The sequence below is a fragment of the Palaemon carinicauda genome, chromosome 29, assembly GCF_036898095.1.
Source record: "Palaemon carinicauda isolate YSFRI2023 chromosome 29, ASM3689809v2, whole genome shotgun sequence".
In the NCBI taxonomy this organism is placed as follows: domain Eukaryota; kingdom Metazoa; phylum Arthropoda; class Malacostraca; order Decapoda; family Palaemonidae; genus Palaemon; species Palaemon carinicauda.
The window spans coordinates 87,800,798-87,828,479 of NC_090753.1; the positions used below are offsets into that span (position 1 = coordinate 87,800,798).

The 27,682-nt window shown below is 48.1% G+C and overlaps 1 protein-coding gene across 3 annotated transcripts in view; it reads left to right on the forward strand.

Moving 5' to 3' along the window:
- LOC137622326 (uncharacterized) overlaps positions 1–27,682 on the forward strand; it is a 70,022-nt gene that overhangs the window by 18,205 nt on the left and 24,135 nt on the right. For all 3 annotated transcript variants that reach the window (XM_068352904.1, XM_068352905.1, XM_068352903.1), the window contains exons 5-8: positions 338–623; positions 14,765–14,884; positions 18,519–18,720; positions 19,253–19,438. In XM_068352904.1, the coding sequence (XP_068209005.1) occupies positions 338–623; positions 14,765–14,884; positions 18,519–18,720; positions 19,253–19,438 (794 nt within the window). The remainder of the gene's footprint in view (positions 1–337; positions 624–14,764; positions 14,885–18,518; positions 18,721–19,252; positions 19,439–27,682) is intronic.

A 27,682-nucleotide genomic window follows, 5' to 3' on the forward strand; every position in this document is an offset into this window, starting at 1 on the left:
TACTTCAGATTTGGGTGCTCTTGTTGTGGGCTGATTAAAGGTGGAACAATGTCTCCATTCCAGTTCATCTTGTGCCCTCTCTTCCTTAATTCTTATTGCCCCTTATATGACATTTCTTTCTTTTCTGGGACTTCTAGTCTTCTTGTGTAATACTGTACTGTACTTATATATCTGTGGGATGCATCTAAATTGCTACATACTTTTTAAAATAGTTTGAAATTGATATACTGAACTGTATTAACAAATGTCAATGTAAATTCACTTGGAATCACCTTGAAGTTAAAATATTTTTCAATCTGAGTTGTTAAATTGTACTGATAAGTGTTTTATTTTGAAGATTTTTGGAGCAATTTCCTCTCGAAGTGTCCATTCTCGAAACTCCGAGAAGACTTGTCATCGATGAAGTAGCCGCCTTGCTTGGGACAGAACGCCGCAGGGTTTACGACATCATCAACGTGTTGGAAAGCTTGAACATGGCCACTCGTGTCCAGAAAAACATGTACCAGTGGACTGGTAAGCTTCATTTGGAAGAGACACTAGGAAGGCTTAAAGCCTTGGGCGAGAAGTATGATATTGCTTCTCAGCTTCAGGCTTTGAAGAGCGAAGACAGCAATGAATTTAAGGTAGGAATGCTTGCTTATGCATCTCTTGTTGGGAAGATTGATTTCCATTAAGAAATTTTGAAGTCTTTTGTTGGAAAGCAACATTTCTGAGCAATGTCAAAAGTGGAATTAATAATAGATACTTGTTCCGACACAGATACAAAGCTTCGCTATTTATAATAGGGTATTACTTTCGGCGCAGCTAAAAGACGAGCCATGATAATTTTAGTGAGGGATAACTACCCCATCCGCTAGTTAGCGGGTGGGGGGTGGGGTAGACTGGCTACCCCGCTCACTCACACCTCTCGGCTGAGTAACCACTTTACTTTTTGGCTCGGTAGAGGACGGACATGCAGCCCTTCTCTCCCGCAAAGACTGGCCTTGATGTTTTTCATTTATTTTTGTTTTTGGTTTTCTTGTGTGTTTTCATTTATTTTACATATATTTGAGTTTATACATGAATAAATGGAAATATACGTTGTTAGATACGTGTAACTTTAGTGCTGTTGACATCGTATCCAACTGCCTCCGCCGTAAGGTAACAGCGACGTAGTACACATGTGGTAGCTCGTGAGCTGCCCTCATTACGAGGTAGCATTCGCTGTCAACCTTCAACTTGATGTTCCTCCTTCGAGGGGAACTTCTCTCTTTCTCTCGTGAGAGAGAGAGAGAGAAAGAGAGTGATTTTTGTTTACGCCTATGCTTTTTTCCCATAGAGCTGGGATAAAGCTTTACTGGGGCTATGTCCTCTTGCGGAAGGACTTCTCTCTCGTTTGCGAGAGATTTTTTACGCCTACGCTTTTTACCCATAGAGCTGGGAGAACGCTTGCCTTAGGCGATGTCCTCCTTTGGGAGGACTTCTCTCTCGTTCGCGGGAGAGAGTTTCTTACGCCTACGCTTTTTGTTTCCCATAGAGCTGGGAGAAAGCTTGTTTTAGGCAATGTCCTTCTTCGGGAGGAATTCACTCTTGTTCGCGAGACAGATTATTAAGCCTAAGCTTTTTTCCCATAGAGCTGGGAGAAAGCTTGTCTTTGGCGATGTCCTCCTTCGGGAGGACTTCTCCCTCGTTCGCGAGAGAGATATTTTACACCTACGCTTTATTCCCATAGAGCTGGGAGAAAGTTTGTCTTAGGCGATCTCCTTCGGGAGAATTTCCCTCTTGTTCGCGAGAAATAACTTGTAGGAGCTTGCTGATCCACCAGGGGCTGTGGCAGAGCTTTTTCCAAAGCAGGTTATCCCTACACTTATGGTTCTCCTTCAGGGGCGGAGCGAGAGCCTTCTCTTAAGCGACTTTCTCCTTCGGGAGAACAAACCTCTTATGCGGAGGTGTTATCTTGAACCTGCAGGTTCTCCTTGATCCTTCGGGATCTCGTTCGATCACCCTTTGGGTTGGCGTGATCGTTTGAGCCTTTGGGCTCTCGTCATGTTGATCCTGGTGGTTCTCAGGTTTCAGTTACGCTGAACCTTCGGACTCTCGTAACTATGGTAACATTGAGCCTTCGGGAACGTGTGCCATCAATCACGCCGACCTTTCGGGGTCTCGTGACAGAGGAAGCTCGATTCCTCGTTACGCTGATCCTTCGGGATCTCGTAACATTAGTTATGCAGAACCATTGGGCTCTTGTAACTTTAGTCACTCTGACACTTCGGTGTTTTGTGACAGAGAAACTTCGGTTTCTCGTTGCGCTGACCCTTCGCGGTCTCTTAACATTAGTTACGCTTACGCTGAACCCTTGGGCTCTCATAACTTTAGTCACTCTAACACTCCGGTGTGTTGTGACGGAAACTGTGGTTTCTCGTTACGCTGATCCTTCGGGGTCTCGTAACATCAGTTAAGTTGAACCCTAGGGCTCTCGTAACTTTAGTCACTGAGACTTCGTTGTTTTGTGACAAGGAAACTTCGGTTTCTCGTTATGCTGACCCTTCAGGGTCTTGTAACATTAGTTACGCAGAACCCTTGGGCTCTCGTAACTTTAGTCACTCCGACACTTCGGTGTTTAGTGACAGGGAAACTTCGGTTTCTCGTTGCGCTGACCCTTCGGGTTTGCGCAACACAGTTCACGCTGAACTTTCGGGTTCTCGTGACCTGAGTCATTCTTTTTATGACAAAGAGTTTCCAAACTCTCGTGTTGATTGTTTGCGCTCACACAACACAAGCTATCGCCAACGTTCGGGTGAGCGTAGCAGTCAGTTCTCTCACCATCCTGAGAGCTCTCGCGCGCACGACCGACTTGGCGCGCGCAAGCGAAATGGCGATCTTGACGCGCTGGTTCATCCTTTGGCACGCCACATGTGCGAACATCCTGTTGCTCGCCGTGCGTGCAAGCAACCTTATGCGCACCAGGTGCGCAAACAACCTCATGTGCTCCATGAGCGCGAAAAAGGTGCGCGCATTCGGGAAGGGCGCGCGCAGGAGCTCCCTTCCGCCTACCAACAGTTCGGCGCAAGAGCGCACGATTAAATTGGCGCGCGTGCATGACCATTTTGGCGCACACGATCGGATAGGAGCGCACGACCATATTGGTGCGCGCACATGATCGGATTGGAGAGCACGACCATATTGGCTCGCACGCACGATCAACTTGGCGTGCACGCAATCGGTTGAAGTACACGAACAACTCTTATGACCCTTCGGGGTCTCACAACGCAGTTCACGCTGAACCTTTGGGTTCTTGTGACCATAGCCATACTTATATGACAGAGTTTTCGGACTCTCGTTGCGCAAAGTGTTCACGAGTGCACAAGAGGTTTACTCTCATGACAGAGTTTTCGAACTCTCGTCCCGTGAATTGTTTGCGCGGGCCCATCGTCATCAAGAGTTTTACTCTGATGACAGGGGGATGCCTGCTGCCTAAGTGTTTACGAATCTCTACAGGGAACTATGACACAGTTCCTTTGGGTCCTGGTCACGTAACACGATTCCTGGAATTCCATCAGGAATCAGCGACAGAGTTCCACAACATCCCTTAAGGTCGTGAGAAAGGATTTCACAAATAGATTCTGATCCCCTAGGTTCTCATCCGAATCTCTCTGTTTCCACGATTCAGAGTTTTCGGAAAACTCTATGGTCAAAACCCCCCCCCCCCCCCCCCCCAAGGGAGGGGTCTTCCATAGTTGTGACTTGGTACGTCACTCTACACTCCCAGCTGATTACTATATCAGCTAGTCTCGTTTCGCCAGCACCGATCCATTCGTTTTCGAACGAACCACCCTCATCTTTCCTCCACCCTCCACTTTGAGTGGTTTGGTTAGCAGATGGAAATGAGCGGGGAATGAAAAATTCTTTACATTGCAGTTCATTTCCCCTGGCAGGCCTTGCCTGATTTAGACAGTAGTTTTCTCACTATCGAGAAAGTGTTCTATGGCAACCCCTTTAGGTAAGCGGTCGATGGCAATTATGTCTGGGCTTCTTGAAGCAAACCCCCACATACGAGACTTCACCCTTTTTCGGGAGACTCGTGCCTGAGAAGTTTTTACAAAACTTCAATGGGTGTTAAAACTTCATGAAGGCCGTAAGCCTTCCCAGAGCAGGCACTCTAGCCAAGACAAAACCGCGAGGTTATTGTCTTAAACTCGGTTCTACCGTTTGATGAAGGCAGCCTCCCCTGTCATTGTACCGTGGGTATAACAACCTGCCTTTTTACATGATAGTCTTCCGAGACTTTTTATTCTATCCTTACAGGGTTATTGTTTCGAATAATTAGTCTCGAAGGAACATTGTTAGCTAACGTTAAAGAACGATAGCAACAGCGTGGGCATCTTTTCATTACGTTACAAACATTTCAAACCCCGCCCACGGGTAAACAGACATCCGTTTCTGTGTAATGAACCCTGGCTAAGCCCCTCACATGAAGAGGAGGGGTAAACCAAAGGGGAAATGATCGGCTCTATAACTGTATATTTTGTTTGAGAACACATTCGCTTTCATTCAAGAAAATATTACAGTTAGTCTACGATCAAAATTCTTTCGGCAATAATGTTGCGATTCGTCGCATATACATTATTCCCGCAACCAGATTCGTTGCAAACGTTTCCTGGAGGCAGAGAATACGCATGCGCTAGCACAAATGGACAAGTACATATAGCGTGCAAGCGATCTTTCTGCCAATAAGGGCTATTTACGTTCTGCCTCCTTATAGGCATTTTTTCCTTTCCCCCGATCGGAAATCTTAGTCTTCTACAAACGCTTTGGCTGGAAACTTCTCATAAGCATATCTGTTCCCTAGTAGGGAACATCTAATATGAATGCTAGTTTACCGATCGGAGACGGAGAAGAACTAACGTTTCTTTGTCCTTAGAACGGGAAACCTCTGTTACGAACGTTTCCAACGTTCTCCAACTGAGTTCCGGACACGACTTTTTAGGTAGAACTACGCAAGTATGCTTGTCATGCGCACAGTTCGGTGTTACTACTCCGTAGTAGACTTATGCTCTTTACCCACCCAACAATAGATTGAAGATACGTCTCAATCCCCTCTTGGGTTTGGTTGGATGCGTTCGGTGATAACCGTACAGTCTCTTGTCCGGAAAGCGATCTATGGAGATTCGCTATTATGACATAAGCTGTACTGATTAACTGGTTTACCGTTTGGTATCGGTCTTATTCGGCCAACCACACAGGATTAGTGGCAGTTGGAGGGAGAACAGGCTGTTCCCCTTCGTTGCAAGAACGTGCAATAAGTTACACGTCTCGACATCATCTCGGGGTGTGTTTATTGCTATGCACTCCCCCCCCTCACCGCTGGACAATCCGCGGATGATGGGTGGCAGACGAGAGCTTCTGCAAAGAGACCTGTCTTCTCGTCTTCCCTCTGAACCTGATGCTCTCTATAATGCATCAAAAGAGAGAGAGAGAGAGAGGGGGGGGGGGGGCATATGCCATACCATTCCATCCTCATCTGTTGGCCCGATAAAGAAAGGTACCAGCATTCACCTCTCTTAGAGAACCATCTGGCAGTACAAAGCCTCAAATGGACAGGGGACAACTAGTTGCCCCCATCTGCTCGCGTCATTCCTGATATAGGAATGTGCTTGCAAAACCACCCAGATAGTGGGCTCCTAGGGTCTTGAAATCATCTTGTATCCAACAAAGTCTTAACTTAGTGGGCTCCCCGACTGTGGTTATGCTCGCAGCGGCCCTGATCTAAAGGCTCCCACTCGACCGTTCCCCAGGCCCTCAAACAAGATGTATTCCAAGATCGATGGGGCGGCCTAGAGGTGTACCTTGTTTTTTCCCCCCCATTCGGTCAGGTTAAAAAGTCCTCAGCTAAGTCAGGATAGGCAGGATCTTATCAACGACTCCAATAGCTTCGCTATGGCATCCCGCAGAATGGTTCCCAGATCTTCTTCAGCCCCTGACGGAGCTCCAATAGCTTCGCTATGGCAACCCGCAGAATGGTTCCCTGACCTTCTACAGCTCCTGACGGAGTTCCGAAGGATCTTCCTCCACGGCACGATCTTCCAAGCAGCCACATGCTAACGCTTTCCTTAGCTGTAGCTTTGCTTCGACTTCTCGCTTGGGACGATCCTACACCACCCCTCTCAGAGAGGCCTTTCGCAACAAGTTACGGAAAAGATGTCTAGGCACCTCAGACACTTTTCAGCGTTGGTCTTCCAGGCGAAGTGTTCGGTCCTTTGTGACTGATATCGTGGAAGGGGATTCTCTCCCATTGGTGCCTTTACTTATGTAAGTTTGAGATAACTTGTCCCCCGTGAGATCTCAACCTCCTCCTGGGAACGCGGTTTGGGTCCTTCAGTCTCTGAAGACCCCTCTCTACGAACCTTTGGCCCAGCAGCAGATCGCTTCCTAACACGGAAGACGCCCTTTCTACTCACTTGGGCTTTTGACCAAGAGAGTTAGTGTGTTGTATGTTCCAACCTCTGATGTCTCCTACTCTAGGAGACGGGGAGAAGTAATCCTCAGCGGTGTCCCTGAGTGGATTGCCAAGACTCAAATCTGAGTGTGCTGTACCCTAGGTGCAGCCCATTTTGAATAAAATGTCTTCGTTCGGTAACCGGAAACCCATCAACGGGGGTTTTACCCAGTGAGGAGTCTGTAGGGTTACCTTAAAAGAACGATACCAGCTCGCCTTCGTGTGTTGGCACTGTTGACCAGCACGGGGAAGATTCAATAGGAGGACCTCAATGTTTTCTTTCCCCCCTGGGATCGGAAGGCAATTGAGGTTACTCTTAATCTAAACTCTCCTCCATTCTAAGACCCAGAGCTCGTAACGTCACTGGCGTTGCTACGTCCCTGGCGTTCAAGAAACTACTCTGTAGTGCAGATACTTTAAGTGGGCATGTAGAAGTGTCAATCGACCTTCACGATCCACTACCTGCAAAGACGTAACCCACAAGATCATGGAGACCTTTTCCATTGGTCCTGTGGTGGTTGCACAACAAATGGTCTAAACACCTCAGGCTCCTTGTTGGACAAGTAGCAGAGGGTTGAGGGCTGAGGCTACCCAGATTAGTCTGGGGTGAATGAATAAGAATGCCTGGCCCCTTTCTTCTTTTCACTTTTTCCCCTCTGGGGAAAACAGCTCCTTAAGCCTCAGCATAGCTGACCTCACCTCGCTGCAGGTAAGACCCATTTCCCTTGTGCCTCCTAAGTATAGAAGAATACTTTGTTACGTCCCCAATACCTTTTAGAGGGAGGGTATTGGGTAAGTCTTTATAAACATTAGGTTCTGTACTCGAGATCCTATGTTAAAGACAAGCCGCACTGTTAGTTCCACTCACACAAGCTTCTGCAGGCAGCTATCAGTGCATTACCTCATATCGGCACTTGATTTTAGCGAGGGTAGGGTCCCTTCTTTCGATCACAGATCAAAATAGAGAGGACCCCGGGTCATGACCAAGGCCAGTTGGTGAGGACTTCCTCCCTCTTAAGAGTAAGTCACCCTATTATAAATAGCGAAGGTTTGTATCTGTGTCGGAACAAATAACAAATTTGGAAATAATTTGTATTTTTCCTAACATACAAACCTGGAGCTATTTATACAAATTGGCCCGCCACCCTGTCCCCCGAAAAGTCCTGCCATAAAGCAAAGTGGTTACTCAGCCGAGAGGTGTGAGTGAGCGGGGTAGCCAGTCTACCCCACCCCCCACCCCCCACCCGCTAACTAGTGGATGGGTTAGTTATCCCTCACTAGATTTATCATGGCTCGTCTTTCAGCTGCACCGAAAGTAATACCCTATTATAAATAGCTCCTGGTTTGTATGTTAGGAAAAATACAATTTTCAATATTTAACTTAGCCGGTGATTATATAAGCTGCAGCTCTGCTGCTCGACAGAAAACTCTACGTAAAAAATCCGCCAGCGATCGCTATGCAGGTAGGGGGTGTACTTCAACAGCGCCATCTGTCATGCAGGTACTCAGTACTCATTGTAAACAAAGAACTCAATTTTCTCTCTGTCGTGCTACCGGCAAGACCTACTAATTCGCTGTTGCTAACTGGATTTGTTTTCACAACTATTTGGTGAAGTACACTTTTCTAGTTTTGAGCTTTCGCTGTGCAGGCTTTCTCTTCAATAAATCCTTGCATTCTTTTTTTGATATCGGATTATTTGTTGATGACTTTGGATAGTTTTTGAATTCCCCTTTGACCAATTCAAAATGGCTGACCCTTCTCAAGTCCCAAAATTCAGGAAGTGTAATGCTAGGGACTGTTCAAGGCGTCTTCCGAAGGCCTCTATCGATCCTCACACCGTTTGTTCCAATTGTCGGGATAAAACCTGTCAATTGGAAGATCGATGTGAGGAATGCGTTGGGCTTTCGGAATTCGATTTTATCGAATTCCAGAAATATACACGTAGGCTAGAGAGAGATAGAGTCAGGAGAAGTTCATCTCGTTCTGTTGATTTTTCCTCTCCTCATGCCCCACAACCTATTCCTTCCCCTGTAGTGGTTGCTCCTAATCCCCCTTCTGGCACTCAGGAACCTTCGATGGCTGATATGATGCGTGCCATCCAAGCTCTGGGTGAGAGAGTTGAGTCCTTGGCTAGTGACCGTAACCAGCTCTTGGCGGACGTCAAGGAGCTGAAGTGTAAGAGTGCAGTGGGAAGTGATAAAGTGAGTGATAGTGTTGTGGATAGTGTTGCGCTTGAGGGTTCGTCTGTTCGTGCCTGTCGTCCTCCTAGTCCGGGACCTCTTGCAAGCTCCCAAGTCCAGGGGAGAAGCAATGTCGTACGACCAATGGGTTCGAGAGGCTTTAATCAGCGAACAGACGTTCCCTCCGTGGTTTCGGGCGTATCTAACCAAGATCGCCCCACCCACACAAAGACGAGAGAGCCCATTTATTCCTCGTCTGCGGAAGAGGTTTCTCGCAAGAAACCATGGACCAAGGTCTCACGACCGCTTAAGCGCAAGTCGGTCCCTTCCGCGCAAGTCCAACGGCCCAGTTGTAGCCACTGGGTCAGTTCGGACTCGCTGCAGTCTTCCGATGACTGTTCACCTCCTAAGAGAGGCAAAGCGGTACCGCCGCAGACAGTTACACCGTCTGTTGCCGCACCTGCTCCTGCAGACCCCAAGTGGTCTTTGCTGCAGACCATGCAGTCACAATTAACGTCTCTGATGCAGGACTTTCGTGCGGAGAAGGTTGCTGCTGCACCAACCTCTAGCCTACAACCATCCACGGTTGTGCGTCCTGTGGACGCTGAGGCGACCTTCTTGCGCACTCCAGCTGAGAGAGTCCCGCCACCCATGCGTTCCAGTGTACCCTGCCAGCCGCATGTTGACGTTCAGCGACGCACGGAACCTTCCGTTGACGTTCGCGAGGTACAACAACCGTCAGAGTTGTTTTGTTTTGACGCGGTGCGTCAACCTCCGCAACCCAGTGTGGTTACCTCTGCTCGCCCACATCAGACTAGACAGTCTGGAGTAGACGCTGTGCGTCCCCGCGCTGCTATGGTTGTTGCCAGCTCACAGACTGGGCAACAGTTCCATGACGTTGCGTCCGGTTCAGTCACGCGTGCACCCGTGCGACCGGACTCAGCTGACCAGCCGATACCTACTTCATTGCCGCTTCCTCCTCAATTCTCGGATGATGGACTCTCTGATGATGACGATGCGGCACACGTTGATGAACCACATTCGGACCTTGACGAGCCCAAGTCCACGCAACCCTCTTTGGACTTTAGGAAAGTTCTTGCTCTGTTCAAAGAGATGTTTCCGGACCAGTTTGTGTCTGTGGCTCCGCGCTCTCCTCCGTCAGAGTTTGCTTTAGGTACGCAGTCATCCTCGCCTGCCTTTACTAGACTCGTCCTCGCACGCTCGTCCAAGAGAGCTTTACGAGTTATAGGAGATTGGATGCAGTCCAAAAAGAGTTTAGGGAAGACAGCCTTTACGTTTCCCCCTGCTAAACTCTCTTCCAGATCGAGCGTCTGGTATGCCACGGGAGAAGTTCTCGGCTTGGGAGTTCCTGCCTCTGCCCAGGGCGACTTCTCAAGTCTTGTAGACTCTCCCCGCAGGCTAGCCATGAGACGCTCTAAGATATGCTGGTCACCTTCAGACCTAGACCATCTGTTGAAAGGAGTTTTTAGAGCCTTCGAGGTCTTCAACTTTTTAGACTGGTGTCTGGGAGCTTTGAGCAGGAAGATCTCCCCGACTGAGAAGGAATCTTCCTTGCTCATAATATCCTGCATGGACAAGGCCATACGTGACGGGTCTAGTGAGCTTGCTGCATCGTTCGTATCCGGAGTCCTCAAGAAGCGTGAGAACCTTTGCTCTTTCCTGTCAGCTGGAGTGACACCTTGTCAAAGATCAGAACTTCTGTTTGCTCCTCTCTCTAAGTGCCTTTTTCCAGAGGACTTGATTAAGGAGATTGCTGCTTCGTTGATACAGAAGGACACCCATGACCTGGTGGCGTCCTCTGCCCGCAAAGCCACCCCTTTGCCTACCATGTCAGCTAGACCAAGGATGGACACTCCAGCGTCCCGATTTATTCCGCCCTTTCGTGGCAGAGCCTCCAGCAGAGGAGGTGCTCGTGCCGAAGGGAGACGTGGGAAGAAGAAAGGAACCAAGTCCTTTAAAGGCAGAGTCTGACTGCCAGCTTCTTCAGACAGCAGTGGGAGCCAGACTCAAGAACTTCTGGCAGACCTGGGAGAAGAGAGGCGCAGATGCACAATCTGTGAAGTTGCTCAGAGAGGGGTACAAGATCCCGTTTGTACGAAAACCCCCTCTAGCAACGTCTCCCATCGATCTCTCTCCCAGGTACAGAGAGGAAGACAAGAGACGAGCATTGAAACAGGAGGTGTCTCTCTTACTAGAAAAGAGAGCGGTAGTCAAAGTCCTGGACCATCAAACCCCGGGCTTCTACAACCGTCTCTTCTTAGTGGCAAAGAAGACAGGAGGGTGGAGGCCGGTGCTAGACGTCAGTGCGCTGAATGTCTTTGTCACAAAGCAGACGTTCGCCATGGAGACCACAAAGTCCGTTCTAGCAGCGGTCAGAAGGGAAGACTGGATGGTCTCTTTAGACCTAAGGGACGCATACTTTCACATCCCCATCCACCCAGACTCCCAACCTTTTCTGAGATTCGTTTACGAAAAGGTTGTCTACCAGTTTCAAGCCCTGTGCTTTGGCCTAAGCACAGCTCCTCTTGTGTTTACGAGGCTGATGAGGAATATAGCCAAATTCCTTCATTTAGCGGACATCAGAGCCTCCCTCTATTTGGACGACTGGCTTCTAAGAGCTTCTTCCAGTCGTCGCTGTCTGAAGGATCTAAAGTGGACTCTAGATCTGACCAAGGAATTGGGTCTCCTGGTCAATATGGAAAAGTTTCAAGTGGTCCCATCCCAAACTATTGTGTATTTAGGGATGGAGATTCACAGTCTAGCTTTTCGGGCTTTTCCGTCGGCCCCCAGAACAAGTCAAGCCCAGTTATGCATCCAGAACATGCTGAAGAAGGAACGATGTTCAGTCAGGCAGTGGATGAGTCTGATAGGGACACTATCATCCCTGGAACAGTTCGTATCGTTAGGAAGACTACATCTCCGTCCTCTTCAATATCACCTAGCTGTTTACTGGAAAAAGGACAAGACGCTAGAAGCGGTCTCGATCCCCATTTCCGAGAAGATGAAGTCTTCCCTGACTTGGTGGAAGGACAGTATCAGCCTCAGAGAGGGTCTGCCCCTGGCTGTTCAGACTCCCAACCAAGTTCTCTTCTCGGACGCATCGGACACGGGCTGGGGCGCGACATTAGACGGTCGGGAATGCTCGGGAACTTGGAACTCGAGTCAAAGGACAATGCATATCAACTGCAAGGAGCTACTGGCAGTTCATCTGGCCTTGAAAAGCTTCAAGTCTCTCCTTCAAGGCAAAGTGGTGGAGGTGAACTCGGACAACACCACGGCTTTGGCGTACATCTCCAAGCAAGGAGGGACCCACTCTATGACGTTGTACGAGATCGCAAGGGACCTCCTCACCTGGTCAAAAGATCTAAACATTTCACTAGTAACGAGGTTCATCCAAGGCAACTTGAATGTCATGGCAGATTGCCTCAGTCGGAAGGGACAAATCATTCCAACAGAATGGACCCTACACAAGGATGTGTGCAAGAGACTGTGGGCCACATGGGGCCAGCCTACCATAGATCTCTTCGCAACCTCGATGACCAAGAGGCTCCCAATATATTGCTCACCAATCCCGGACCCAGCAGCAGTTCATATAGATGCCTTTCTCCTAGATTGGTCACATCTAGACCTATATGCATTCCCCCCGTTCAAGATTGTCAACAAGGTACTGCAGAAGTTCGCCTCTCACGAAGGGACAAGGTTGACGTTAGTTGCTCCCCTCTGGCCCGCGAGAGAATGGTTCACCGAGGTACTTCGATGGCTAGTGGACGTTCCCAGAACTCTTCCTCTAAGGGTGGACCTTCTACGTCAGCCACACGTAAAGAAGGTACACCAAGGCCTCCACGCTCTTCGTCTGACTGCCTTCAGACTATCGAAAGACTCTCGAGAGCTAGAGGCTTTTCGAAGGAGGCAGCCAGGGCGATTGCTAGAGCAAGGAGGACATCCACCCTTAGAGTCTACCAATCGAAGTGGGAAGTCTTCCGAAACTGGTGCAAGTCAGTATCAGTATCCTCGACCAGTACCTCTGTAACTCAAATAGCTGACTTCCTTTTACACCTGAGGAAAGAAAGATCTCTTTCAGCTCCCACTATCAAGGGTTACAGAAGCATGTTGGCATCAGTCTTCCGTCACAGAGGCTTAGATCTTTCCAACAACAAAGATCTACAGGACCTCCTTAAGTCTTTTGAGACCACAAAGGAGCGTCGTTTGGCTACACCTGGTTGGAATTTAGACGTGGTACTAAGATTCCTCATGTCAGAAAGGTTCGAGCCGCTACAATCAGCCTCCTTTAAAGATCTCACTTTAAAGACTCTTTTCCTGGTTTGCTTAGCCACAGCTAAAAGAGTCAGTGAGTTTCACGCCTTCAGCAGGAACATCGGATTTTCATCTGAAACGGCTACATGTTCTTTACAACTTGGTTTTCTAGCCAAAAACGAGCTACCTTCTCGTCCTTGGCCGAAATCGTTCGATATTCCAAGCCTATCGAATATGGTTGGAAATGAACTAGAAAGAGTCTTATGCCCTGTGAGAGCTCTTAAGTTCTATTTAAGACGAACTAAACCTTTACGAGGACAGTCAGAAGCTTTATGGTGTTCAGTTAAGAAACCATCTTTGCCTATGTCAAAGAATGCTTTATCCTATTTTATCAGACTGTTAATACGAGAAGCTCATTCCCATCTGAGTGAGGAAGACCAAGCTTTGCTGAAGGTAAGGACACATGAAGTTAGAGCTGTCGCAACTTCAGTGGCCTTTAAACAAAATAGATCTCTGCAAAGTATAATCGACGCAACCTATTGGAAAAGCAAGTCAGTGTTCGCGTCTTTTTATCTTAAAGATGTCCAGTCTCTTTACGAGAACTGCTACACCCTGGGACCATTCGTAGCAGCGAGTGCAGTAGTGGGTGAGGGCTCAACCACTACAATCCCCTAATTCCATAACCTTTTTAATCTTTCTCTTGAAATGTTTTTATTGTTGTTTTTGGGTTGTCCGGAAGGCTAAGAAGCCTTTCGCATCCTGGTTGATTTGGCGGGTGGTCAAATTATTTTCTTGAGAAGCGCCTAGATTAGAGGTTTTGATGAGGTCCTGTGGTATGGGTTGCAACCCTTCATACTTCAGATCCTAGGGGTCGCTCAGCATCCTAAGAGGATCGCGAGGCTCCGTAAGGAAGACGTACTTAAAAAGGCAGAGTAATTGTTCAAGTCGACTTCCTTACCAGGTACTTATTTATTTTATTTTTGTTATTTTGATAACTTCTAAAATGAAATAAAAAATCCTTAGCTCATATTAATGTAAACATTTATTGCTGGTCTCTACCCACCCCCCTGGGTGTGAATCAGCTTATATAATCACCGGCTAAGTTAAATATTGAAAAATGTTATTTTGATAATAAAATAAATTTTTGAATATACAGTACTTACCCGGTGATTATATATTAAAGGACCCTCCCTTCCTCCCCAATAGAGACGCAGTGGACCGAGGAGAAAATTGAGTTCTTTGTTTACAATGAGTACTGAGTACCTGCACGACAGATGGCGCTGTTGAAGTACACCCCCTACCTGCATAGCGATCGCTGGCGGATTTTTTACGTAGAGTTTTCTGTCGAGCAGCAGAGCTGCAGCTTATATAATCACCGGGTAAGTATATTCAAAAATTTATTTTATTATCAAAATAACATATTAATTCCAAATTTGTTATATTTTACATTCTGGGAAGATAGTTTAATTTAACAAAGGAAAGGGAAACTTATAGCTTATACTTAATTTATTTCATACAGAATTACTATACTGCAATTAAATGAGTCTTCTACTCAACAAAATGAAAAAAAAATATACAGTATATATAATACGTTAATAAGCATTAATGTTGACTTGCTTGATACTTCTGCAGACAGTAAAAATAACCCATTTTTAACATTGTCAAGAAAATTCCTCATAGAATTTCTGGAGCTACTTTATGAATGATTTATGTTTAAGTTTAAACTAGAGTAGTATATATTTAGATGACACAGGTAGCCTAAGGAAAGGGCATGAATGCGTATTACATAACTAATGAAGAGTTGTCATACTGTATCACCGATAATCATTCCAGGTTCCACAACAAATTAAGCTGACCAAAACGGGTGATGTGGAGAGACCCGATATTAGAAAGGAGAACTCCCTCAGCATCCTCTGTCAGAAATTCCTCATGATATTGTTAGTCAGCCCTCAGGTGAGTTAGCGGATGAAGTGTTAATTATACAGTTCCTTCAGATATATCCTACAATATGTCTGGTGTGGCATGCGGTAGACAGTACTAGAATGTGCATTGGTCTCTACCTTTTACAGTACTTACTGTCCATTTCTTTTTGGTGTCTCCCCTCATTTCTGTGCAGCTCTTTTTTTTTTTTTATCCGCGTTCCTTCGGGTTCCTTTCAAATACATTTGTTCCGATACCTCATGCAAACCCTTTCGCTCTTTATAGAGAATAAACTTTCAGCGAAGCTAGAAACTAGCCATAAGACTTATAGTGAGATATAACCACCTACCTCTAGTCAGCGGGGTTAGTATCTGCCACCCTGTTCACACACACGCCTGTGATATACCGTCACTTTTACTTTTGGCTCTGTGAAGTGCAGACGTGTTTTCTGTCTCCCGTTAACAATAAAAACTGACTTTTGACTTTCTTTCTGTTTCTCTTTCAGATATGCTTGGTTTTTTGAGGATCTGGTTGTGCGGGTTTGTCCTAGTCGTGAAGGGTACCATTGCAGCACCTTCATGTTTGCCGTTGACACCGATCCCCATTGCAGAGGTCACTCTTGTAAGCAGGACTCGCATTGTGATGTGTGTCGGGAGTAGCTGTCCTCTCAGTGGGTGAGGTTTGGAAGGCGGCAGAAAAAAGTTCAATAGGGATTCTTCTCCTTCGAGGTCTTCCTTAAAGACGGAGAAACCCCGACCTCTTTATCGGCTCAACCCCTTCCACCTTGTCTCTGCCCGTTTGTTCTTTACTGGAGGATGATCAGGTAAGTGTGATAGCTGCTTGATCCTTGGACAACCTTTGGGCTTAGAAGTCGCCGCTGCTTCCCCTAGCGAAGCAGCTCCACTTTGTGCTGAAGGGGGCTCTCTGTCTATTGATGATGTACAACAACTCTAACCTTCCTTAGGGATTTCGGGTCTCCCTTCGAATGAATGGCTTTTTGAGATGATTAGTACGCTCAGTGAGTTGAGGGTCTACCGAGTATGCACAACAGAATGTTCCAAGTTCAGTTAAGCCAAGACCTTCCAGCACTTTGCTTGTGGATTCCTTCACTCCGGGAAGGAACCCATCATCCTTCAGCGATTCCTAATGCTGGACCTTTTAAGCTGTTCACCAAGCTCCTGTTGAAGTGTTGGGGAGTGTTTGTGCTATGCCGCAAGTAACTTTGGCTAGTCTAACAAGAGAGTCATGCGCAATGTTGTGCACCCAAATACCACGTGAGGTGCGAGGGCAAACTCTTTGTTGACAAAGGTGTAGGCAATATAGTCACGTCTCCTGTAACGTGAGCGTTAGGTAACAGACAGGTGCATTAAGGGAATTATCGTGTATAAATGTTGCACTAGGGTGTGCAATTCTTAACTAAAAAGGCCAAGGTGTAGGCAATACAGTCAAGTCTCCCATAACGTGAGCGTTAGGTAACAGACACAGGTGCATTAAGGGAATTATCATGTATAAATGTTGCATTAGGGTGTGCAATTCCTAACCAAAGTCACTGCCTCTTGCCACGAGCAGGTTCTGAACAGATTATTAACATAGTAAACACTGCCTAATATTGTTTATATTTTGTTTCTACCACAGATTATAATCATATGTACAGTGTACAGTACATGTGTACTACGTACTGGACACAGTAAGGCTATAGTAAAGTATTGTACTAAACTAAAACTTTACCAAGTCGTCATCATACCCTTATTATTATTATTATTATTATTATTTGCTAATCTACAACCCTAGTTGGAAAAGCAGGATGCTATAAGCCCAGGGGCCCCAACAGGAAAAATAGCCCAGAGAGGAAAGGAAATAAGGAGAAATAAAATATTTTAAGGATAGTAACAACATTAGAATAACTTTTTCCTATATAAACAATAAAAACTTCAACAAAACAAGAGGAAGAGAAACTAGATAGAACAGTGTGCCCGAGTGTACCCTCAAGCAAGAGAATTCCAACCCAAGACAGTGGAAGACCATGGTACAGAGGCTATAGCACTACCCAAGACTAGAGAACAATGGGTTGATTTTGGAGTGTCCTCCTAGAAGGGTCTCTTCTACCCTTACCAAGAATAAAGTAGCCACTGAAGAATTACATTGCCGTAGTTAACCCCTTGGGTGAGAAAGAATTGTTTGGTATCTCAGTGTTGTCAGGTGTATGAGGACAGGAGAATCTGTAAAGAATACGGCAGACTATTCGGTGTCTGTGTAGGCAAAGGGAAAGAACCTTAACCAGAGAGAAGGATCCAATATAGTGCTGTCTGGCCAGTCAAAGGACCCCCTAACACTCTAGCAGTAGTATCTCAACGGGTGGCTGGTGCCCTGGCCAACCTACTACCGTGTTTTATACTGTACTGTATAACAAAACAGTTGTTCCTATCTATTAATACTATAATATAACTTGCTGATACTGTGGTGTATATTACTGTAATATATGTACAGTGATATCACTACAGTACAGCTTAACTGCTGTAAGTGTTCGGTGTTTTCGTTCAGAGGATTCAACAAACGTAGCTTATGTGTTTTCTTAATCCATGACGCAATTCTTTATGCGTCTTCTCTTGCGCAGTATGGTATATCTACAGTATAATATCCTGGTAATTATATTCATTCCATCTTCTACTTCAATGGGCTAGAAAAATAAAAGACAACGATAAAAGTATCGTCAGTAACGTTAGAGTATAATCTTTGCATAAACGCGCACAGCCACAATAACCGAACTGTAAAAAGATGAACAGCTGTTTTGCTTGCCGTTTTAATCATGGTATGATATTTTTACTTAACAACATATAATGTGCTCAGTATAATCATATACTGTAGTTTTGTTTTTAAGTAAATTAAAGTAAGAATTAATTTCATCTTTACAGTAAAAATATTCCTGTATAATCGTTTATACAGTACGTATTTTGCTAGGATGGCGTTAGACGGTATGCTTACATAATCTCATTTGACGAAGTTGTAAATATTGCTGAAATTCACAAATTGTTTTATATTCGTACTTTCTTAAACAGAAATACAGCTGAATTAAAAACTAAAAACATAATATCTCAGTAATAATTGTTTCTAGAAATAGGAATAAATGGCGAGCGATTGTGACGCAGTTCCGGTAGGCTCTGCTGCTTCCTCCAGTGCCTTGGAAGACCACGGAGGTAGCAGCAGTAGGGGATTCAGCGTTATGAAGCTTCATCTGTGGTGGATAACAGGGGAGGGTGGGCTGTGGCACCCCTAGCAGTACCAGCCAAACTTGGTTGAGTCCCTTGTCAGGCTGGGAGGAACGTAGAGAGGAGAGGTCCCCTTTTCTGTTTCATTTGTTTGATGTCGGCTACCCCCTAAAATTGGGGGCAGTGCCTTAGTATATGTATGTATGTAATAATTGTTTCTTTAAAAAAATTAAAGAAACTGCATTCAATTATTGTACAACAGTTGATCTCTCTCTCTCTCTCTCTCTCTCTCTCTCTCTCTCTCTCTCTCTTGTGAGTGGGTGAACTAAAGGGGATGAAGTAAGGTGGACAGAAAGGTTTACATATGAAAGTAGTTTTTATGAAAAAAATAAACTTCCCATATCATGTGGCAGAAAACTTAATTTTTGGAACTCATATTTATATAACTGATTTTTTTTCAGCCTCACATAATCTCTCTGGAGAATGCCATTCGTCTTCTTGTTGGGGAAGTTGGCGAAAGTGGAGAACGCTTGAGGGCCAGAGGAAGACGACTTTACGACATTGCTAACGTCCTGACGTCACTTGGTCTTGTTTCCCGAATTCGGGCAGCTAAGGCTTTCCAGTACGTTGGTCCAGCGGTCGACCCTGTTGTTAACGATGATGGTACGTATAAACTTTGATTGTAATTGGAGTGTTGTGCTTTCATACTATTGTTTTGTGTACAGTCTATACCATTGTTTAAGTGACCTTCATCTTGGAGTTTAATAATGTATAGTTTTAAAGGTGTAAGGAAGTATATGATGCTCAGTAAGTTTGTGTTTTATAATGTAAAGGGAATATAGAAATTATTCTTTTTATGTTTCTGAGAGAAATTTGCTTAAAAGTCTTAACAGTAGAAATTTTTCTTATATTCACTTTGATGCCAAATGAGCATAATTATGAAAATGGATTCTTTCAGGAAAATATCGAAAATTTTTGGCCAAAAACTTAAAATACCTGCTATGATAGCTTCATCACAAAGCATGTCTGAAGGCTTTTTCTAAAAGAGAACAATTGTGTCATTAGTCCATGAAAACATTTAGAAAATGAGTCATACAGTATATATATATATATATATATATATATATATATATATATATATATATATATATATATATATATATATATATATATATATTTTTTTTTTTTGTTACAGATGCTCTTGGAATTATGCAACGGAATTCCCTTTTACCGTCACGTCGGGGTGTGAATAGCGAGTGTAAAGAAAACATCAACAATTATGGCGATCACGAAGTCACGCCATCTGATGTTGCTCCCCCGGTCCAGAAAAGAGGACGTCCTAGAAAGCTGGCCACTGCTTTCACCTCCTCTACGTTACCAGGTATGTAAGGGTTGATGATGTAGGGTTCTTATTGGTTATTATAATTACTAAGCAAGCTACAACCCTAGTTAGAAAAGCAGGAAAAGCAAGGAAAATAGCCCAGTGAAGAAGGGAAATAAGTAAACAAAATATTGTACCTGAGTGTACCCTCAAACAAGAGAACTCTAACCCGAGACAGGGGTAGACTGTGATACAAAGGCTATGGCACTATTCAGGAACAGAGAACAAAGGTTTGATTTTGATGCGTACTTCTAGAAGAGCTTCTTGTCATAGTTAAAAAGTCTTTCTTCTACCCTTACCAAGAGGAAAGTAGCCATTGATCAATTACAGTGGAGTAGCTGACCCCTTTGAGTGAAGAAGAATTTTTCAGTTATCTTAGTGTTGCCAGGTTTATGAGGAAAGAGAAGAATATGTAGAAATAGGTCAGACTATTAAATGTATGTGTAGGCAGAGGAAATATGAGCCATAACCAGAGAGGGATCCTACGTAGAACTGTCTGGCCCGTCGAAAGACCCAATAACTCTATTGGTAGTATCTCAATGGGTGGATGGATCCTTGGCCTACCTACTATGTGTATGTAGGACAGATTTGAATTCTAAGCTTTTTTAATGTTCTTATACTCTGTCAGAAGCAAGGATGTGAAGTGCTCTAATTTACTCATATTCCGGGAGGTAAAGTATATAACCAAAGATATCCCTCCCCTTTTAATTCGTCCCCCCAGACTCGTTACTATACTTTGTTGCTAGTTTGGGGTATCGAAAAGATGTTAAGGGTTATCTTGTAATTACCCCAAATAGTTTCTCTTTTATCTTGTTTTTCTCTTTTTACACTCTTGAATGGTGACCTTTTTGCGACATATGATTTTGATTGTCCCAAGAATATGAAAGAGGATGAGGTAAAATTAAAGTAGCTAATAAAAGCGTCATGTTCCTAGTGCTAGATAGTCTTTCTAATCTCATACAGTAAATAATTGAAGTGTCTAAGGAATGACACTGCATGAAGGTCATTTGATGTCAAACAAGCATAAGAGTGAACAAAAGGGAAAAAAGGTAGCTTACTCTCTTTTTAAATAAAGATTAATCAAGATTTTTAACCTGAAAGCAGTATGATCATACTGCTGCCATGTGTTAGAGATAGGTATTTAGATGGCTATTGAAGAATTTAGCTAATTGGATTTTCTTATTGTTTGGTGCAGATATATAGCACACAGGTTTTCAAGAAACTGAGGTGTTTGGTTTTAGAAATCCATTTCACCTTGAAGGGTACATTCGTATTTCATTCTGGTTAGTTTGAACTTCTTTCTTGAGTTCTTTAGTGGATGCGAGTCTAGTTCAGAAATCTTTTAAGATTTAGTTATTGTGAAGCGGAATCATGATTCTAGTTTGTCAGGATGCAATCTGATACCGACTGTATTGTACTGAAAATTGTAGTTGTTCCGTAACCGAAATACAAACCACGCTATTTACAAAATGACGAGCCAATAGTTTTTAACGAGGGTTAATTACCCCCGCGCTAGTTAGCAGGGGGTGGGGAAGGGTAGCTTGCTATCCCTCCCCCCTCCACACACCGGTGACTAGCTTCACTTCACTTTTGGCTCGGCGGTGATCAGACGTGTCTGCTCATCGCCTTCGTGACAGCCTTTAATTTTTTGCTTTTTCTTTTCAGCGTGTGTGTTGGTTGGAAGTTGACCTTCAGTTATTTTCTTTACTATGCGTACATGCCCTGGAGTTGCCGGCCGTCCTTGTGGGACTTTCATGTCGGACGTTAATACGGATCCACACACCCTCTGCCCTCAATGTCGGGGCCGACGGTGTGACCAGGAGAATATGTGCCGTGAGTGCAGGGAGTGGTCTGCCTCCCAGTGGGAGAGGTTTGGCCGTCGGCGTAAGAAGAAGTCCAAGAGAGACTGTTCTCCTCCGGGGTTAGCCTTGAAGGAGGAAGGTTCTCGGGACTCTTCTTCCGCCGCCCAAACCTCCTCCGAAGCTCCCCCTCGTCCGCCTCCTAAGGAGAGTCGGCCGAGTGGGAGCGCAGGCCCTTGTTCTGTTTCCCGACCTTCGGTGGGGGGAGAGGGCGTAGCCTCCCATAGCGAGGCGGTTCCCCCTCCTCCTCCGGGAGAGGTTATTGATAATGCCTTATCCAGTGATGATCTTTTACAGATTTGGTCGTCCCTGGGGCTTAAGGGCTTGCCCTTCAGGGTCACTCTTATTGACCTTGTCTCGTTGGGGGCCGCTGTTAAGCAGTCGCCGGTGGTAGCAGAGGTAGACCCTCTGTCTATTGTCGACGTCGTGGTGACAGAGGCCTCCGACGTGGCTGGGCCTTCCGCCGCAGGTGCTGTTGCTGGTGATGGTGCTAAAGGCTCTCCTCCTCCTTCCGTACATCCTTCGAAGGGGGAAGTGAGTCCTTCGGTCTCGACTGCTGCTCAGCTTCCTTCTGAGGGAAGTGTTTTGACGGAGACTCCCCTTCGGAGGACCGATGGTCCCGACGATCTCCCCCGAGGCCGCCTCCGCCGTAAGGCTCACCGTCCTGTACGCCACAAGGGCCTCCCTTCCCCTTACAGGGGGACTAAGAGGCGCCTTTTTGGGTCTTCATCTTCCGGGGGGGGACTCTCCTCGTCAGCCTCAACCTACTGCTCCGCCCTCCTTGAACCTCTCTGCAGACCGCTCACCATCTCCTGCCGGATCTTCGCCTTCTGGAGAACTCGTCACCCGACGGGCAACGGTCCCTTCGGGGCTAAGGGATTCTTCCCTTACGTGAGCAGTGCTAGCGCACAAGCGCTCTCCTGCTCGTCGGCTCTCTCCTGATGTTCGCCCCCCTCGCCAGCGCTCTCCTGCTCGTCAGCTCTCTTCCGAGCGTCAGCGCTCATTTGAGGACCCTCGCCCTGCGGTCTCTGACCCCCCTTTAGTTCCTACTGAACTCCCTGCTCACCATCTGCCTGGTCCTGTGGCTACGCAACACCGTGCTGCGCGTGTGTCAGAAACACATGTTCGCCAACGCGCCAGCAATCTTCCCGTTCCTGCTCGTGAACGCGCCGCGCCACCTGTCCTCTCACAGGACACGCGTCGACCTTCTGCTCGCCAGCGATCACCAGTTCGCCAGCGATCACCAGCTCGCCAGCGATCACCTACGCGCCAGCGATTACCTCCTCGCCAGCGTTCACCTGCTTGCCAGCGCGCACAGGCGATCTTAGTATCGCCTATTCAACAGCGACAACTAGCGCGCCGACGTTCTCCAACGCTCCTGAAGGAACATGGTTCGCCAGCTTCTAGCTCGCCATCGCGCGATCGCCCGCCTGCACATGCTGCTCGCCATCGCTCGCCATTGCACGATCGCCCTCCTGCGCATGCTGCTCACCATCGCACGACCCTGCACGATCGCCCTCCTGCGGATGCTGATCACCATCGCACCCCATCACGCGATCGGCCACCTGCGCATGCTGCTCGCCATCGCTCGCCCCTGCACGATCGCCCTCTTACGCATGCTGCTCCTCATCGCACGACCCTGAACGATCGCCCTCCTGCGGATGCTGATCACCATTGCACCCCATCACGCGATCATTCACCTGCGCATGCTGCTCGCCATCGCTTACCATTACGCGGTCATTCACCTGCGCATGCTGCTCACCATTGCACACCAGTGCGTCGACATACCACATCGCGCCATCGCCAACTTGAGCGACTGCACTCACCAGCTCGTCATCGATCGCCTGTGGATCTACATCGCCAGCGATCTTCCTCACCTACGCGGCAGCACGATCCCTCGCCGTCGCGCCAACGCTTGCGTTCGTCGCCTCGGACACGTGTTCATTTACCTGCCCACCCTCGCGCCCACTCGCCTGCGTGCCCGCGCGATCGCTCGCCTGCGCGCCCGCGCGATCGCTCGCCCGCGCGCCCGCGCGATCGCTCGCCCGCACGACCATTCGCCTTCACACGACCATTCGCCCTCGCGCGACCATCGTTCGCGGCGAATTCCATCCAAGCACAGGTTGGTAGTGCAGGACGAAGAGAGGTCAGTACAGCATTCTTCCCCACCTTCTTTTCAGGCAGGTACCGTCGTGTCCACTCCAAAGGATCGCCCGATCCCTTTCCCTTTAGCGAGGATTTCGGACTCTGTGTCCTTGGAGCAGCAGACTTGGTTTGGTCCGCTGGCACGGGCGTTAGTGAGGGTTATGAAACCAGCACTCGCCGGCCAGGGTAACAAACCATCGGATGTCTCTCCTACGCTGAAGAGAAAGAGAGGAGTGGACTTCGTGGTGACTTCCCCCAGGGCGAAGTTGGTTCCCAAGAGGTCGGTCTCGAAGGTCCCTTCTCCTGCACGAGTACTCTCTCCTTCTCCCGTGGACGAGGCCTTTCCGTCCTCAGGTGAGTCCAGTGGGGCGGTAGTCTTCCCCTCGGCACCAGGGGGGGAGACTTCGCTTCAGGCAGGAGAATCGTCTCGTGAGGAAGGGGCCCCTTGAACCTCGTTGTTGGGATCCTGTATCCCTCCCAGGAGGGAACCCAAGGATTCCAAGACCGTCCCTAAATCCTCTGCAAGGATTCGTCAGGAACCCACGGCTACCCAGAGGAATGTCCACGTATCACCCCAGGAAGAGATTCCTGGGGCAGGAGACTTAGCTGCCAGCCCGCAGGGAGGAGAACAGCAAGAGTCCGAACATGCCTTCTGGCAGGTCCTAAGCCTGATAAGGCAACTTAACAGACTTACGGATCCAGTCATCGCCCCCCGTGAAGGCAAAGACACGATTCTGGATGAAGTGTTTGACGTTCGGAAGGCCCCTAAGACCAGTGCAGCTCTGCCCTGGTCTCGGGGGCTGAAGAGTGCCAGGGCTAGGGCCAACGCTCAGCTCGCACTTCTTGCCTCCTCCAGTCGTTCCACTGCCGGGAACAAGCTCATCCCTCCTCCTCGCCTTCAGCAGAGGAGGTATTTCGAGATCCTGGGTGAGCACAACCTCGCTCTTCCTCTCCATCACTCTGTGGAGGAGCTGGCGAAGGGAGTTCCCCTTGAGAAACTCTCTGCCCGGCAGGTGTCGTTCTCGGCGGCAGAGATCCTCAACCACGAGAAGGTCGCTAAGTGTGCCATGCAGGCCACTTCGTGGCTGGACTTCTGGCTAGGATCTCTGGGCATCCTATTGCGATCGGAGGACTTGTCCAAGGAGACCAATAGGAAGGCCCTAGAGACCTTCTTGCTCTCGGGCACCCGCTCCATCGAGTTTTTGGCGCACCAGGTTACCACCCTGTGGGCCAACTCGGTGTTGAAGCGTCGCGATGCTGTGTCCGAGAGATTCCATCCGAAGGTCCCCGCCGTAGATGTGTGTAGGCTCCGACATGCTTCCCTTCTGGGGGAGAGCCTGTTTGAGCCTCAAGACATGGAGCGAACGGCTGAGAGGTGGAGGAAATCCAGCACGGACTCCCTCCTCCACAGGGCCCTTACAACTCGGCCCTATAAGCCTCCAGCCCCGCCACAACAGCAGCAACAGCCTCGTAAGGCTCCCAAACAGGCACCGGCAGCTAAGAGAGTGGTGTCTAAGCCCCAGCCCTTTCCAGCCAAGGTCAAGAGGGGCGGTAAGTCCTCCAGGGGAGGCAAGACTCCTAGGGGTGGCGGCCACTGCCGCAAGCCCTAGGGGTGGCAGTCCCCCTGCATGTCCACCTGTGGGGGGATGCCTTCAGCGTTGCGTCCGCGGGTGGCAGCAACACGGGGCCGATGCTTGGACGGTCTCAGTGATCGGCCAAGGTTATCGCGTCCCGTTCACGACATCTCAACCTCCCCTGACAGCGAATCCAGTGTCGTTGAGCTCCTATGCCACGGGATCGGCAAAGGGGCTGGCCCTTCAGGCCGAAGTCGAGACCATGCTCGAGAAGGGTGCTCTCCAGGAGGTCGTGGATGGCTCCCCAGGCTTCTTCAGTCGACTCTTTCTTGTAAAGAAGGCGACTGGAGGCTGGAGACCCGTCATCGATCTCTCAGCTATGAACAGGTTTGTCAAACAAACCCGGTTCAGCATGGAGACAGCAGACACGGTCAGACTTGCGGTGAGACCACAAGACTTCATGTGTACACTGGATCTAAAGGACGCGTACTTCCAGATCCCAATCCATCCGTCTTCCAGGAAGTACCTGAGATTCTGCCTAGACAACAAGATCTACCAGTTCAAGGTGCTGTGTTTCGGTCTCTCCACAGCTCCTCAGGTGTTCACCAGAGTGTTCACCCTTATTTCATCTTGGGCGCACAGGAACGGCATTCGTCTCCTTCGTTACCTGGACGATTGGCTGATCCTAGCAGACTCGGAGTCGACCCTTCTTCGGCACCGAGACAGGCTTCTGGATCTTTGCCAGGATCTGGGGATCGTGGTAAACCTCGAGAAGTCCTTTCTGCAGCCGTCCCAACGACTGGTTTATCTAGGCATGCTAATAGACACCAATCTCCACAAAGCCTTTCCTTCAGACGACCGGATAGCAAGGCTGAGGAGGGTGGCGGAACCTTTCCTCAGGCGAAAAGAACTCCCCGCCCAATCGTGGTTGCGTCTCTTAGGCCGCCTATCCTCCCTGGCCCGTCTGGTTCCAAACAGCCGCCTCAGGATGAGATCCCTTCAATGGCGGCTCAAGTCCCGGTGTAATCAAGGATCCGATTCCCCGGACATTCTGATCCCAATGGGGTCCCTGGAACAGACGGACTTGCGGTGGTGGCTGGCCGACGAGAACCTGCGGAAGGGAGTGAGTCTTCTCGTCCTCCCCCCGGAATTGACTCTGTTTTCGGACGCGTCAAAAGAAGGGTGGGGGGCGCACGTTCTGAACCAGAGTGCCTCAGGCCTTTGGTCAGAATCAGAAAAGTGCCTACACATCAACCTGCTAGAATTGAAGGCCGTCTTTCTGGCTCTTCAGCAGTTCCAACGGTCCCTGGCGGGTCACTCCGTGGTGGTGATGAGCGACAACACCACGGTAGTGGCTTATATCAACAAGCAGGGAGGCACTTTTTCGCAACAGCTATCCCATCTTGCGGTAGAGACTCTGAGGTGGACCGAAACCCACTCGATAACACTATCAGCTCGCTTCATTCCTGGCAAGAGGAATGTGTTCGCCGACAGTCTGAGCAGGGCTTCGCAGATAGTGAGTACCGAGTGGTCTTTGGATCCTCAGATAGCCAACAAAGTCCTGACTTTGTGGGGTTCTCCGACTGTGGACTTGTTCGCGACAGCCTTGAACTTCAAGCTGCCCCTGTACTGCTCACCAGCCCCGGACCCCAAGGCACTCTGGCAAGATGCTCTCCAGCAACGGTGGGACAACATCGACGTGTACGCCTTCCCACCGTTCTGTCTGATGAGAAGGGTGCTCAACAGGACCAGACTATCGGTCAACTGTTCCATGACTCTAGTAGCTCCGCTATGGCATCACGCGGAATGGTTTCCGGACCTTCTGCAACTCCTGACGGAACTCCCAAGGGAGCTTCCTCCACGACACGAGCTTCTCAGACAACCCCACTCCGGCGTCCCTCACAGGGCCGTGGCCTCGCTTCGGCTTCACGCCTGGAGACTATCCAGCGTCTCCTCGCGGAGAGAGGCTTTTCGCAACAGGTTGCGGAGAGAATGTCTCGGCACCTGCGAAGGTCCTCTGAGGGAGTCTACCAAGCAAAGTGGAGAGTCTTTTGTGGTTGGTGTCGTGGAAGGGGTATCTCTCCACTCGATGCCACTATTCCAGCAATAGCGGACTTCCTCGTGTATCTGCGAGAAGAAATGCGCCTTTCTTTCTCGGCAGTGAAAGGCTATCGCTCAGCCTTAAGCTTGGCCTTCAGATTGAAGGGCGTGGATATTTCTTCATCGCTAGAACTCTCTTTACTTATACGTAGCTATGAGCTTACCTGCCCCCAGTCGGAAGTGAGACCCCCTCCTTGGAACGTGGTTCGAATCCTCAGGTCTCTTAAGAGACCTCCCTTCGAGCCATTACGCCAGGCCTCCGATTGCCACCTGTCTTGGAAGACGGCTTTCCTACTCGCCTTGGCCTCGGCCAAGCGAGTTAGTGAACTTCATGGTCTCTCGTACGACATCGCCCATTCAAGGGGATGGGGGGAGGTAACGTTCAGGTTCGTCCCTGAGTTTGTGGCCAAGACTCAGAATCCTGGAGTGCCGGATCCTCGGTTCGACTCTTTCAGGATCGCGAGTCTCCGTTCTGTAACAAACGACCCAGACCAGCTGCTACTATGTCCAGTGAGGTGTCTGAGGCACTACTTGAAGAGAACGGCTGCAGTCCTTCCTCATGTGCG